The sequence below is a fragment of the Micropterus dolomieu genome, linkage group LG17, assembly GCF_021292245.1.
Source record: "Micropterus dolomieu isolate WLL.071019.BEF.003 ecotype Adirondacks linkage group LG17, ASM2129224v1, whole genome shotgun sequence".
NCBI classification, from domain to species: Eukaryota; Metazoa; Chordata; class Actinopteri; order Centrarchiformes; family Centrarchidae; genus Micropterus; species Micropterus dolomieu.
Window position 1 is genome coordinate 33,366,480 of NC_060166.1, and position 13,597 is coordinate 33,380,076.

Here is a 13,597-nt window from a genome sequence, read left to right on the forward strand (position 1 = left end):
AGAGAGATAAGCGAATAGGGCTCCTCTCCATCCTCCACTGCATCCTGGCCCTTCTTTGGCGGATTCGCCTCCTCAGCTGTGCAGCCTCCTCTTCAGCCTCAATATAAAGGCAATAGCAATCAGTATGCGATCCCCTCTCATCTGGTCCATTTTTAATGCTATCTATCTTAATTTTCTTACTTCTGACTCCTGTCCTCCCACAACCTTTCCCCACACCCCGCCGCTGGCTTTTTTTTCCTTTGTCAGGAAAAACATTTTTAATCAATGATTTTATAATCACTCACAATCTTAATTGCATGTTTTTAACTAAAATTTGGTTGGACCAAGATAACAGTGCAGCTGTCCTTATCAAGTCTACCCCTCCCAACTTCAGTTTCATGAGTGAAGAGGGAGAGTGCATAAGAGAGGAGGTGGAGTTGCCATTTTGTTTAATGACTCCCTCCAAAGCAAAAAGATGTATTATGGGAATTTTGCTTCTTTTGAATACGTGGCTCTTCAGTTGAATTCCTCTTCTCGAGCTAGATTTCTAAATATCTACAGCCCCCCTAAATACTGTGCAAACTTTTTTGATGACTTTGGTGAACTGCTGTCTATAATCTGTATTGACTTTGACTGTGTGGTTATTGTTGATGATTTTAACATCCATGTTGACAACCCCCAGGACAGAGGGACTAAAGAACTGTGTTGTTTTCTTGATTATTATGGACTGACCCAACATGTGACGGGTTGTGGTGAAAGATGTTGCTCTCTCTGATCATTCCTGTGTTTTCTTTAAGAGTGCAATCTGTGTGCACACAAATGTACAAACAGAGGTAATTACAAAACGGCACATCACTGAAAACACTAGTGAATAATTTATTGAGGCTTTTTGTACTTGACACACTCTCACGGGTCTCAGTCAATGAGCTTGTAGATCATTTCAGTTCTAAAGTTACAAATGTTATTGATGCCATTGCACCAGCCAAGGTGAAGGTGGTCTCTGGTAAGAGAAGATCTCCATGGAGAAATGCCACACTGGTTGGAACTCAGAAAAGAGAGTGTCGAAAAGCTGAACGCAGGTGGCAGAAAAAACATTATATATTTATAATTTAGAACTGAGAAATGCAAGGCGGTCTTTCTTCTCTGACATCATCACCAAAAACACTAATAATGCATGTGCCCTGTTTGCTACTGTCGACAGGCTAACCAACCCTCCTGTGTCTGTAGCCTCTGACCTTCTATCCAATGAATTTGCCTCCTTCTTCACAGACAAAATTCAAACAATTAGACAAGCAGTCAGTGCCTCCATATCAGGTACAGGATATGTCTTGTCCCTGTGTCCACTTAAAAACAATTCATATAGCATGAGATAATTTCATTCTATTAACCATAAAAACCTGGAGGACATAATACAACATCTGAAATCCTCCTCATGCTGCCTTGATATTCTGCCAACAGGTTTTTAACTCTTTTTTTTTTTCACTCTTAAAAACAGGTCACTAATGAGCAATTATAGGCCCATTTCAAATCTCCCATTTTTAAGTAAAATCATTGAAAAGGCTGTTTTTCAACAGCTTAGTGCTTTCTTGGCACTAAATAACTGTTTTGATGTTTTCCAGTCAGGTTTTCGACCACACCACAGCACTGCGACGGCTCTTGTTAAAGTCTTCAATGACATCCATTTAAACACTGACAGTGGCAGAATTTAAGTCTTAGTACTACTGGATCTCACTGCTGCAATCGACACGGTCGACCACAACATATTACTAGACAGACTTGAAAACTGGGTTGGACTTTCTGGCACAGTACTAAATTGGTTTGAATCCTACTTAAAGGACAGGGACTACTTTGTGTCTATAGGTAATTACACATCTGAGCTGACAAAAATGACATGTGGAGTTCCCCAAGGCTCCATTCTGGGCCCTCTTTTGTTTAGCAATTACATGCTTCTACTAGCTCAGATTATGAAAAACAACAAAATATGTTACCCTAATTATGCAGATGTCACACAGATTTACATAACCATTTCACCAGGGGACTATGATCCCATACAGGCGCTGAGTAACTGTATTGAGCAAGTCAACGGCTGGATGTGCCAGAATTTTCTTCAATTAAACAAAGATAAAACTGAAGTTATTGTTTTTTGAGCCAGGGAGGAACGATTGAAAGTCAGTGTTCGACTTCAATCTGTAATGTTAAGAACCACAAATCAAGCCAGAAATCTTGGTGTAGTCATGGACTCAGACCTGAATTTGAGGAGCCATATTAAGACAATTACAAAATCAGCCTACTATCATCTGAAGAATATATCAAGGATTAAAGGACTTATGTCTCAGCAAGACCTGGAAAAACCTATCCATGCGACTTCAGTCGATTCGACTACTGTAACAGTGTCCTTACAGGGCTCCCTAAGAAATCCATCAGACAGCTGCAGCTGAGTCCTCACTAAGACCAAAAAAGTGGATCAAATCACTCCAGTTCTGAGGTCTTTACATTGGCTTCCTGTATGTCAAAGAATTGATTTCAAAATCCTGCAGTTAGTTTATAAAGGACTAAATGGTTTAGGGCCAAAATACATTTCTGATCTTCTGCTTTGTTACGAATCATCCAGACCTCTCAGGTTGTCTGGGGCAGGTCTGCTTTCTGTCCCCAGAGTCAAATCTAAACAAGGAGAAGCAGCGTTCAGTTATTATGCTCCGTATATCTGGAACAAACTCCCAGATAACTGCAGGTCTGCTGAAACAGTCAGTTCTTTTAAATTAAGACTGAAGACATTTCTTTTTACCACTGCCTTTAACTAGTAGATTGATAACTTACACTGCACTGTAAATTTTCCTGTCCTGTTTTCTTTTTCTTTGTTTTTAGCTTTTTTACCATTGCTTTTAATTAAATATTTTCACAGTGAGAAATGAGTAGGTAATTGAGTGAAAAGATAATGAGAGTGAGATTGAACAGAGTGAAGGAAGTGGTCTGAAATCTCGCGCCTGAGTGATTTGCAGGAACCTCTGTCCACCTGTAAACGCGCAAGTGGGTCCAGAGTATAACTGGATCAAAATGGCCTGCGGACAGACATGTCCTGGTTTCTCTGTAGTGTCTGAGGGTTTTTGGAGTTTCAGTGGACCCAAAGATTGCTATGGACCCGAGTACAGACTAGCTAGAGGGAGTAGATTAAGTGTAATTCTCTGTTTATTCTCTTTTCAAAATAATTGTAACTCAATTATTTGCTCAACCCCTCAGCCTGTTTTTATTTTCCATTTAACTTTTTTAACCCTGATTGTACACTGCACTGTAACTTTTATTATAGTTTAATGTGTATGTTTTCAATTTCCCGATGTTGCTTTTAAACTTTTTTATATTTCCTTGTTGCTTTTATGTTTTATGTAAACACTTTGAATTACCTTGTTGTTGAAATGTGCTATACAAATAAACTTGCCTTGCCTTACCCTTATATACATGCTGCAGATCTTGGAACACATATAAATATGCATATTCTAAAAATGAAAACGAATAGAAAGGGTTGTTTTTATACCATATTTCATTTAATTATAACTTCTAAGTACAGAAGTCCGAACTTAGCGTATCATTTTTATGTTCGTTTCTGATTGCTTCATTTTAGTATTTTGAAAGTATATACCGGAAGTGTTAGCATGCTATCACATCTTTTTTGACGCTACTTCGGCTAATTCAACGTTGCATGTTTGCTCTATTATCACTTGAGGGCAGTAAACACTCATAAGTCTGAATACAACGGCCATTAGTCATAGTTATCACATTAAATATCCCGGTGAACACTTTCAACACAACCAGAGCTCTTTAAAGGTCTCTGAATACAATTTGTAAAATTTGTGAATGTCAGGCAGTACTTCCGGGGAAGAAATTCAAAGTAATACTAAAAATTAGGCAGAGGTGTAAAGACGTAACGACGAATATTTAAGTTAGCAGAAGAAACAAGGCCTCGTCCACATTATTTCGGAATCGATATATTTTTGCCACGATTCTTCTGCTTTGAAAGTCGCGTACTGCTTAGTTTGAGCGAAACCAGAGCCGTTAACGGACTACACTTCCCAGCATGCGTGTTGGTCAAACAACATGGTTGCACACAACATCAGCTGCAGGGGACTGTGTGCTTTGATATATAATTTGCAGCGATGTTGAGTTTGTTTGTAATTATATTGCTTTTCGTAAGTCGCGTGTCTACATCGGATGCTAAAGGTGAGTTTATTTATTTGGAAAGTAACTACCTTATGTTTTGGCAGACGTTAGTGTTATTGTTAGCTAGCATGTATTGCTAGCCTGTACTCGCCCTTTATTTCCTGCAGGTGAACTACGGTTCGGCTTTAATCCTGGCTTGTTGGCTTGTTGCTGCTGCGTTAACATTTGTACACTTGTCTGAAAAACAGAGGACACAATTTGATGGATCTTCTCCCTCCAGTCTCACAGAATGCTCCCAGTCCCAGTGAGAGCTATTTCATATCGATATGGCACAACAGGCTGTACTTGTATTCAGCTGCTGCACTTGTCTTTGGGGTCTGGTTCTCACTGAAGATGGCACTGAAGAAGAAGGTGAATTGTTATTTGTCGGTATCTTCGTCTTCACTTATGTGTGGGCCTGTGTTGATTTTTTTGTAAAGCAGTTTATGTTTCCAAACTTTTAAACTGTGCATTAATTGTTTCCCTCCGTATGCTTTTTAGAAAAGTTTCCCCAAAGACGTCGGCTCAATGGTCTACAAAGCTGTGAATGGCAATGACAGAGACACTGTGGTTCACGTGTCAGGAGTTAAAATCTTCTATGGCTCACAAACTGGAACTGCAAAGGTACAGATATTATTTAGTTAAAACTTAAACGTCCTCACTGGCCTGTGATGTTAACATATAGACAAGACGATGCCATAATGAAATGTAAAATCCAAGGATACAGACCAACAGTCATCACCATCATTTGTTCAGGTATTTGCAAAAGAGCTGTCAGAGGAGGTGAAAACTTTGGGTATACCAGCAGAGGTGATTGACATGAAAGACTACGATCCAGATGATCGCCTTGCTGATGAGGTAAGCCAGGTCCAAAAAGAAGATGCTTTTCCTTGTAAACAGACAGCAGAGTGTAGAGACATATGGCCCTCAACTTGAGGATGTTAGTTTAAGAAATCGTGTCCTTGAATGAGAAGCTAAACCTCTGCCTACTTCAGAGCTGCCTCTCAGTACTTAACTCTTAACTTTGACGTTGTATAATGTAACTGGCTAATTATTGCTTTTTTAAATAGTTGCAGCTCTTTGAAAGTTTTTTTTCTACATCTCTAAAAGTACAGGCAATGCTTAATTAGAACAGAATGAATCAAAGTAAAAAATCGTAACTGTTTTTGATTTATTTTAACAGCCTCAAGTCCTGTAATGTTCCGGCTCAGTCTGTCCTTCATTTTTCGCTGATTTGATTTTTCAAATGGCAGGCACAACAACAAATGTGTTACACAAATCCTGCTCAGCTGATGAAAGAAGGATTATTTTCATCAGTGTTCCCTTTTTATTTTGTGGGCACAGGCAGCATGTGGTCCAATGAGAGATGAATAGAGAATCGGTTGGCTGGTACGCAGCAGGGGAGAAAATCACTATTCAGAAGGGCAGTGATACAGTTTTCATTGATGGAAAATCTCCACAAGGGAAATGACTGCAGGTCTCTAGTTTAGATGCAGCTGATCCTCCGTGACTCACTAGCCAGCCATCAGTCAAGAAGACCCTTTTTGGCTAGCAGTTTAGACGCTGTTAGACATGAACCCTGAAGTTTTCTATGCATTAACAGGACCAACGAGACAATGTGTTCTTATTTGACATTTAATCTAGTGGGTTTCTGGATTTCTGCTGCCCTGTATATGAAATTTTAGTCCTGGAGGCGAGTTGGCAGAATCAATTGCGTGTAATCATTTATAACATAGCTTCTTTAAGTGATAATTACTGAAAATATGCATATTGGCAAGTCATCTTTCCTGGAGCTACTGTTTTATATCTCCGTTCAGTGCACCAACAAGTCAGTCTGCGTGTTCCTTGTGGCCACCTACACTGATGGAGAGCCCACAGCGAACGCTGAGTGGTTCTGCAAGTGGTTGGAGGAGGCGTCCACTGACTTCAGATACGGGAAGACCTACCTCAAAGGCCTCAGATATGCAGTGTTTGGTCTTGGCAACTCTGTCTATGTTGGCCATTATAATACGGTAAGAAATGCTTTCCATATTAGAGTAATAACAATACCGCTTGATAATATGCTTCAGTTATTTAAATAATATCTTAAGATACAAGGTTGACTGTAGCTCAGCAGTAGGGAGCATATTCTAGGTCCAAACTTGACTTAACATGCAGCTCACCAAAATGTCATCTTGGTCAGTTAGTTGTTATTTAACCCACTCTTCTTTTTGCCTCACCAGGTGGGTAAAAATATAGACAAGTGGCTTTGGATGCTGAGTGGCATGCGGATCATGACCAGGGGAGAGGGCGACTGTAATGTGGTAAAGAGCAGTAACGGCAGCATCCAGGCAGACTTCCTGGCCTGGAAGGTAAAGTTCCTGAAGCGCTTACAGGCCCTGGCCAAGGGTGAGAAGAAGAGCTGCAGTGGGAACTGTAAGAGCGGAGGTTCCTGTAAGAACAAGAGGAAAGACGGACAGGAGGAGGAGGAGGCAGCTCTGCAGAATAACCACACAGAGGTAAAGGCAGGAAAACAGAGCATATATCACTATTGTGTTTTTTATGGCACTGTGAACATTCTTCCTTTTTAGGCAGTGGTTAAAAATTTGAACAACTACTTCAGCCTGTTGGCGTTCTGCTGAAGTGTCCTTGATCAAAAGCCAAATGTCTACCAGTCACTGTTACAGAATATGATGATGATGATGATTTCTTCTTAATGTTGGACCACTGATTGGGCCACTTGTCCATTGCCTATCACAGATCATATCTCAGTTGGTGAAGTAGGCTTTGCTGATCTAGCTTTAACGAAATGTAAACACAATGTTTTTTGACACAGTGATCTGATCAACTTGACATGGACACAGTGATAAAAGATCAGCATTTGACACCTGAGTCCATAACTGCTACATTACAGGTCTGATGAATGATATGTATTACTTGCATGTTTTGTCACTGACCCAGGAGCTGAGTGCTTCATTCAAGAGCGACGTGATGTTGTATACTGGCGGTCTACTTTGTGTTCTGTTTCCATGTTGTTTCCTCTTTCAGTCTCCCGATCGTACACGTAGATGAAAACATTGTAAAATTGAGGATGTCAGTGAGTTGGAAGTCCATGTTTTTTCTTGGACAATGAAGTGGGGTATATTTCAATTTGTATAGCTTTATTTCACCATTTTAATTCTGCTTCATTCTCCACCTTATTTTAGCGTTTTGTTTTTGTGTTTACTCACTACCTGAATCTGCTCACCTAGCTTTCCCGCCCCCACACACACACCACTACACCTCAGGTCTCTTACTTTAAATACGCAGGCTTGCACCGCCTCTTTCTGGTTCTCTTTCCTTGTATGTGTCTGCTCTGCTGACTTTCTCCGTCAGCAGTATGTTTTTCTAAAGTCGCAAAAAGACAACAAAATCGTCATTGGATTTTTTGACTCGTGAATCAATTTCACAGCAGGTGCGCTTTCACATCACCTAAATAGAGATGGGTGAAAAAGAAAGAAAAACAAACATGAAGTGTCTTAGTAAGGAGTTGGGCCCCCACAAGTCTCCAGAAGTTCAGTGCTCTTTGCCAGTTCTGTGGAACTATTTGAGGGATGGGCACCATTCCTCCACAAGATATTACAGAAGATAGAAAGAAATACAAACATAGCCAGACGTAACAAAAGGACATATAGCATCACTTAAAAGATTTGAAGATGAAAGTTTACCTCGTCTGGTGTTATGGAGAGTGTTGTCTTATACATTGGTCCAAAATCTAGTTGTGAAACTGGGTTGAAATCTGGTGACTGTAAAGGTCTAAGCATTTTATTCACATAATTTTCATTCATCCATTTGATGAACCCTGGTGCACAGAAGCAGCTGCATTTCAACAAATTTATTCCTTAGGGTGATGAAGGCAAAATGAGGGGGTGGCGAATGAGAAAGCTGTGAAAAACTAGGAGTGCTTCACATCAAAATTAAATCAGAAAATACTTTAAATTATTTGCGTGTAGCTGCACAATCTGTGAGAGCAGGAGGACAAAACCAGAGTAGAAAACAGAACCAGAAAAGTGTAAAGGATTCACTTGACTGAAACAAGAAGAGCACTACCCTTTCATGTGTATTTAGAGATAAAAATATTTCTGTGCAAGAGAAGCAATTATGTAAGGGTGCAAAAATAGCCAATTAGCCAAAAAACGAGCAGTAAGACAAAGTCAGGAAATTAAGCTCTTTCTACTTTTCATGAATCTCCGTACAATTAAACATAACTCATCACATCACAGACATAGACAGTTGTCATGGTAGCAGACACCTCAGAGCCAACTCTAGATTTCTTTCCCTCTATCTGCATCACTCTGTGCACTCAGCAGAGGTGACATTCAACCGGAACCAAGAGTAGCTGAGAGCTGTGGTGAGGGGATCATTGTGATTTATCTACCCTCTTTACTGCTCATGCACTTTATCCTGCTTGTGGGCAGATGCTTCGATACTGGGCAGGCATTGTGAGAAATCCTCTGAAACGCCATGAACATGCATATGGTTTTATGTAGTCAGGCAGCCCAAGAGGAGATAACGTTGAACAATAAACGCGTTCCATATGGGCGCTCTCGCTTAATCATGGGAAAGTTTTTAAGTGGTTATGGGAAGGAACGTATGTGAATCTCTCTACACTGGAGGATCGTTTACGTTTTCCACTCTTAACATCTGTCTCACCACTTCCTTGACCTATTTTTATTTAAATTTTTTTAACAAGGTTTCAGGGTTTCTTCTTTCTCGCTTCAGGAGGATCTGATTGAGTCCAGCAGTGACGAGGAGGAGTCTACTCTGCAAGATGAGAAAAAATCTGCTTCAGTGGTTGATATGGAGGATCTGGGCAACCTCATGAACAGTGCCAAGAAAGCAAAGGTCAGAATCTGTCTACCAGCAGTGAAACCACTTTTAGTAATGTATGCATGTCTTTTTCAGCACATTACATAAGTAGCCATATTCCTTTACAGCTCAATTACCTGATGATCTTGTCAGAAGCAACTTAAAATGACATCAGTTACTTCATTTCACCGTTACCTAGCTTCAGAAAACCACTACCATTCATGCAGCTACACAGAATGAAAGAAAGAAAATAATAAAAACGAGCGTTCGGAAATGTATACTGTACTTAGATATAGTACTTAGCTTCCTGCTTCACAGTATTACAGTTAGGTGGTTGTTGTTATTGAGTCATCATTCAGCAGTTTTATTTTCAGTGTTTCCGCATTAAGGTCTAGAAGCAGGCACCATAGTGGCATTAAGCTTCCACCACCTGAGTCCAATCTAAGTGTGTTGAGTAAGGAGAAATAGTGGTGTCATTGATGGAGAAGTGGCAGATGGGTTGATAGACACCAGACCCCGGCAGGCGAGAAGCTGAGGCTTGCGTAAGAGCGAGGACGCCCACTTCACATACTTGTGAGGAACAAGTGACTCAAGAAAAGCAGAAAAAATGAAAAGGAAGAGGCATTGTCACTCTTCTTATAGGCTGTAGTGTAAGGTCTGTGGCAAAGAAGTGATCTGTGACAATGTGGAGAAGTCCTCTTTTATTCTTAAAATCAGAGCGAAAGCTTCTGAGTTTAGCCTCTTAGTAGCTTCATATTGTATACAAATATCAAACATACCAATCAGAGGAAACACCACTGGTGACCCTAACCCAGCCTTCCAGAGAGAGAGCCTGTGATATTAGTTGATGCCTGGTTAATCTCGAAACCTATCAGCTATTGTCTGATGATTTCCTGCTCTTTACAATACAACATGTATGTACAATAGTATTTGTAGCAAAACACAATGAGATTGATTAAGCCCTGCCAATCCAGATCTTTCTACATATAATTACCATTACTTTACACCACTTGACACTTTTAAATGATCTCTGTCTGCATTATGTCCACTGCCAAACTCCTGCCTCAACTGAAAATGGTTTTATTGTGGCTTGTAAATGAAATTATATGTACATTAACTTCTTTCTAGGCAGACCTCAAATAAAACCTTTGAGTATTTGCCTCCTTGGTGTCTTTGTCAGCTCTAAAAAAACAAGTGAGTGAACATGTTCTGTCCTGTTTCAGACAGGGTGGAAATTGTGTTGGTGTGTTTTTCAGTAGGTCAAGAGAATTCCTAAGACAATATTGTCGTTGACTAGAGCCTTTCTGGTTCCTGAAATTTGTTCTCATTAAAGCACAATGCTTTATGACAGAGTTAATGTTGTGCTACCAGTGCTGGTTGCGGTAGACCTACGGAACAACAGATTCTTCCAGGCTTGTACCTTCACTTGTGACATAAATATTCCAGTATATTGTGTGTCAGCTCTGTGGGGTTTGGACAGGCCTCTTTGTAAGCCCTACATGAATGTGTTTATACATCTCGCCTGGGAAAGTTAGAGACATCAGAAGATGACTTGAGGGCCCCGGGAAGCTCAGTGCTTTTCAGTTATGTCTGCCACAGTGGAAGGAGCCAGACTTCTTTTAAAGAAACTTCTAAAAAATATTCAATTCATTTTAATGTAGTGTTTATGAGGAAGCCGTGGGTGCCGTACTATCTTTTGTGATGTGTCAAACAAAAAAATGGACTTCCATTTCACTTCCTTGCAAATGTATCCTAATAGTATTTAGTCTGACTTATCTTCTAACAAATAAGTATAATTATTTGCTGTGATGACTCGTATCGTCCCTCTTGGATGTCAGGATGACAATTTTGCTGTGTGTGTGCGATAACAAATTAGTGTTGTTTTTGCATAATTTGATCACACAGAGCGGGCAGTGCAAGATGTAATTACTTTGTACACGAAACATTTGCTATTGCCAAGAGACAAGTATTTAGCCAAGCTGCAAATTAAGTGTGAACAAGGAAATCCCCTGACTTGAATATGTGAGCTAATTTACAGTGTAGAGCCAGCTGATGGTTAATATCTGTTTTTTTTAATTACTCCCCATTAATGAGCTTATTTTAGACTTTAGTAAAATGTACTCTGTGTTACAGTATTTAAAAGGAGTTAGAGATCGACCTCTCCCCATAACTGCAGGTGGAAGCTCACCTTGGCTGTGTTTGACCACTAGGTGATAGCAGAGACTCTCCGTTGCAGCTAACTCACATCTCTGAGTGAGCCACTGGTCTGGCATTTAACACCAAGCTGTCATTTCACTTCCAAAGCTAGTGGCGTTCATTCTCTGCACATCAGACAGACATTTGACAGATTTTATTACATTCTTAGTCTTTAAGGAACCAAACTGAAGCTAAATCCTACCACCTGAGTCTGTATTTAAGTGCTTTGAATCAGGGTTGGATTTACCAACACCAGTCAAACAAATTCAGAGAAACTAGTTTATGGTTAGTTGGTTATGGCACTAAGGTGTAGTTTAGCTGCTTTTACTACATTGTAGGTTAGATTAGCAATGTTTTAACATATTTGGTTACTCTACATAATTTAACATTTATTACACTATTATTTAAATCCATAGGACTGCACAAAATATGATCCTCCAGTAAACATCAGCGCTTTCAATTCACTTGTACTTATTTGTATCATAGCTTGAAGCTGTGTTCCTTTAGTCCAGTGGTCAGTTTTGATCCTCTTTTTATGGCTCTTGACAGAATGTATTGTAAAACATACCCTCTTAAAATTCAGTCCCATGGGAGTAGTATTCATTTTTGAAATGTTTTTAAATTATTAAATACAGGAATGCTTTTTAGGAGATTTTATCCCTGAGACCGAGGACACATATTTCTTACATGCAGTATTGATCAGCCAGTCTGTTTTTGAACTGGGCTGTCCAGAGACTAGAGCTGTTTTCACTCACTAATAAGTTGGTTGTTGCATTTCATGCTCTTAAACCCATTACCCTCAAATAAGCATCTGTCTCTTAGTAGCTGTCCTTTTTATTAGTAAGTTACCTCATCAGTGTTTTTTTGTCATTTGTTAAGGCCAACGGCTCCATAAAAAGCAGGAGGCTGTAGAGCTAAATATTGCACAGATTGATTTGTCTGTATTGATGTCAGTGGTGCTTGCAGCCAGGCAGGAATGAGGATAATACATATTATTATTATTATTATTATTATTATTATTATTATTATTATTATTATTATACAAAAAGTACAAAACACACAGATGATAGATTGGCAGGCACACTGTGATTGGCTGCCAGAGTGCAGAGCTCTTGTTGCCCAAACTTGGTCTATGTCAGTCTTTGGCTATAGTCTTGTCTATTTGTATTCTGCCAAGTGCCCTACTTCATTTCCATTGTTTCTCAAATTGATTTTGCGCAAATGTTCACTGCATTGGCAACTAGACTTTGTCCTGGGAGGTTTCTGTTTCTGCTAGACTGGTCCATTTCATGCTGCAGGACTGTTGCCAGATAGGAATTAGTGTGGAACGGATCATTAACCTGAGCGGCTGCACAATTTTCTGGGCTGGGTTTTGATGTTTTCAGCTGCATGTCCAGAGAGAGACAGCAGAGATGCCCGGGGACTACAGATGAAAACTGGCATTTTTTCAGAAATTTTATCAATATGCATTGTCTCTGTAACGTGAAGATAAGGATGCTACTATGACTTAAAAGGCTGTTGTGTTACCTCAAACATTGTGTTGATATAGTTTATTATTATTGGACTTTGTTGAAAACCCAATTGGCTTAGCCCATCTTTTGTATGCTAAATATGTGTCACTTAAAGGAGGATGACTAATTTATTATACGTTTTGTTATCTGAAATGTAAATATGCACCTTTTTATTATTTTAATTAATATACTAAGTATATACTAAATATATTAATTATACTAAGTAACTGCTACACTGGGTAACTTAGTTAACACATGACTTTCTTAGTTTTTGAGGTTTTACGTATTTATTTTGTTCTTGAATCTTCTTTCTTTCTCTCTTTCTACTTGATCCGGCTTTTTCGTGCTCTCTCTTTCCACATGTACTGTACCTTTATGTTTGTCCCTTGATCACCTGCTTCCCCTGTATGTTATCGCTGCGCTGTCCGTCTGCATCAGCCCCATGTTGTTTCATGGTTCCAGAGCACAACACGGTGCTGCGAGATGTCCCAGTTCTGTTAGTCCAGACAAGTCCGGGCATGTGGATGTCTGCAAGCTCTCATATGAGGGTGAAAGCCGAGCAGTGGGAACCAGAGACTGGGACCAGATGAATCACTAGGGCTGCACGCAAACACCACGGGGACAGATTGTTGCACTGTGGGCTACATGTTGCGAATGCTGTCATAAATTTCCATGTCACGGAAGCAATAAGTGAAAGTGGACATTTGTACTGGCTTTTGGGATTTAAATTGCAAGCTACAGAATTTTCAGATGGATAAATGTTTCCAAATGTCATCTAGCACAGCATCAAATTATTTTCTACCATAGAAGAAGATTTGGAAGGATTTAGACACAATGTGATGACTTACTTTTTCATCCCCTGTCAACAAAGGCTGAACAATATGGAAAAAAAA

The 13,597-nt window shown here is 39.7% G+C and overlaps 1 protein-coding gene across 1 annotated transcript in view; it reads left to right on the forward strand.

The window, feature by feature from the left end:
* Nucleotides 1-3,801: 3,801 nt before the first annotated feature.
* Nucleotides 3,802-13,597, forward strand: part of tyw1 (tRNA-yW synthesizing protein 1 homolog (S. cerevisiae)) — a 56,530-nt gene continuing 46,734 nt past the window's right edge. Inside the window, exons 1-7 of the mRNA XM_046074154.1 lie at nt 3,802-4,191; nt 4,412-4,542; nt 4,672-4,794; nt 4,927-5,028; nt 5,988-6,182; nt 6,393-6,668; nt 8,911-9,033. Coding sequence (XP_045930110.1) covers nt 4,128-4,191; nt 4,412-4,542; nt 4,672-4,794; nt 4,927-5,028; nt 5,988-6,182; nt 6,393-6,668; nt 8,911-9,033 — 1,014 coding nt within the window. The 5' untranslated portion in view covers nt 3,802-4,127. The remainder of the gene's footprint in view (nt 4,192-4,411; nt 4,543-4,671; nt 4,795-4,926; nt 5,029-5,987; nt 6,183-6,392; nt 6,669-8,910; nt 9,034-13,597) is intronic.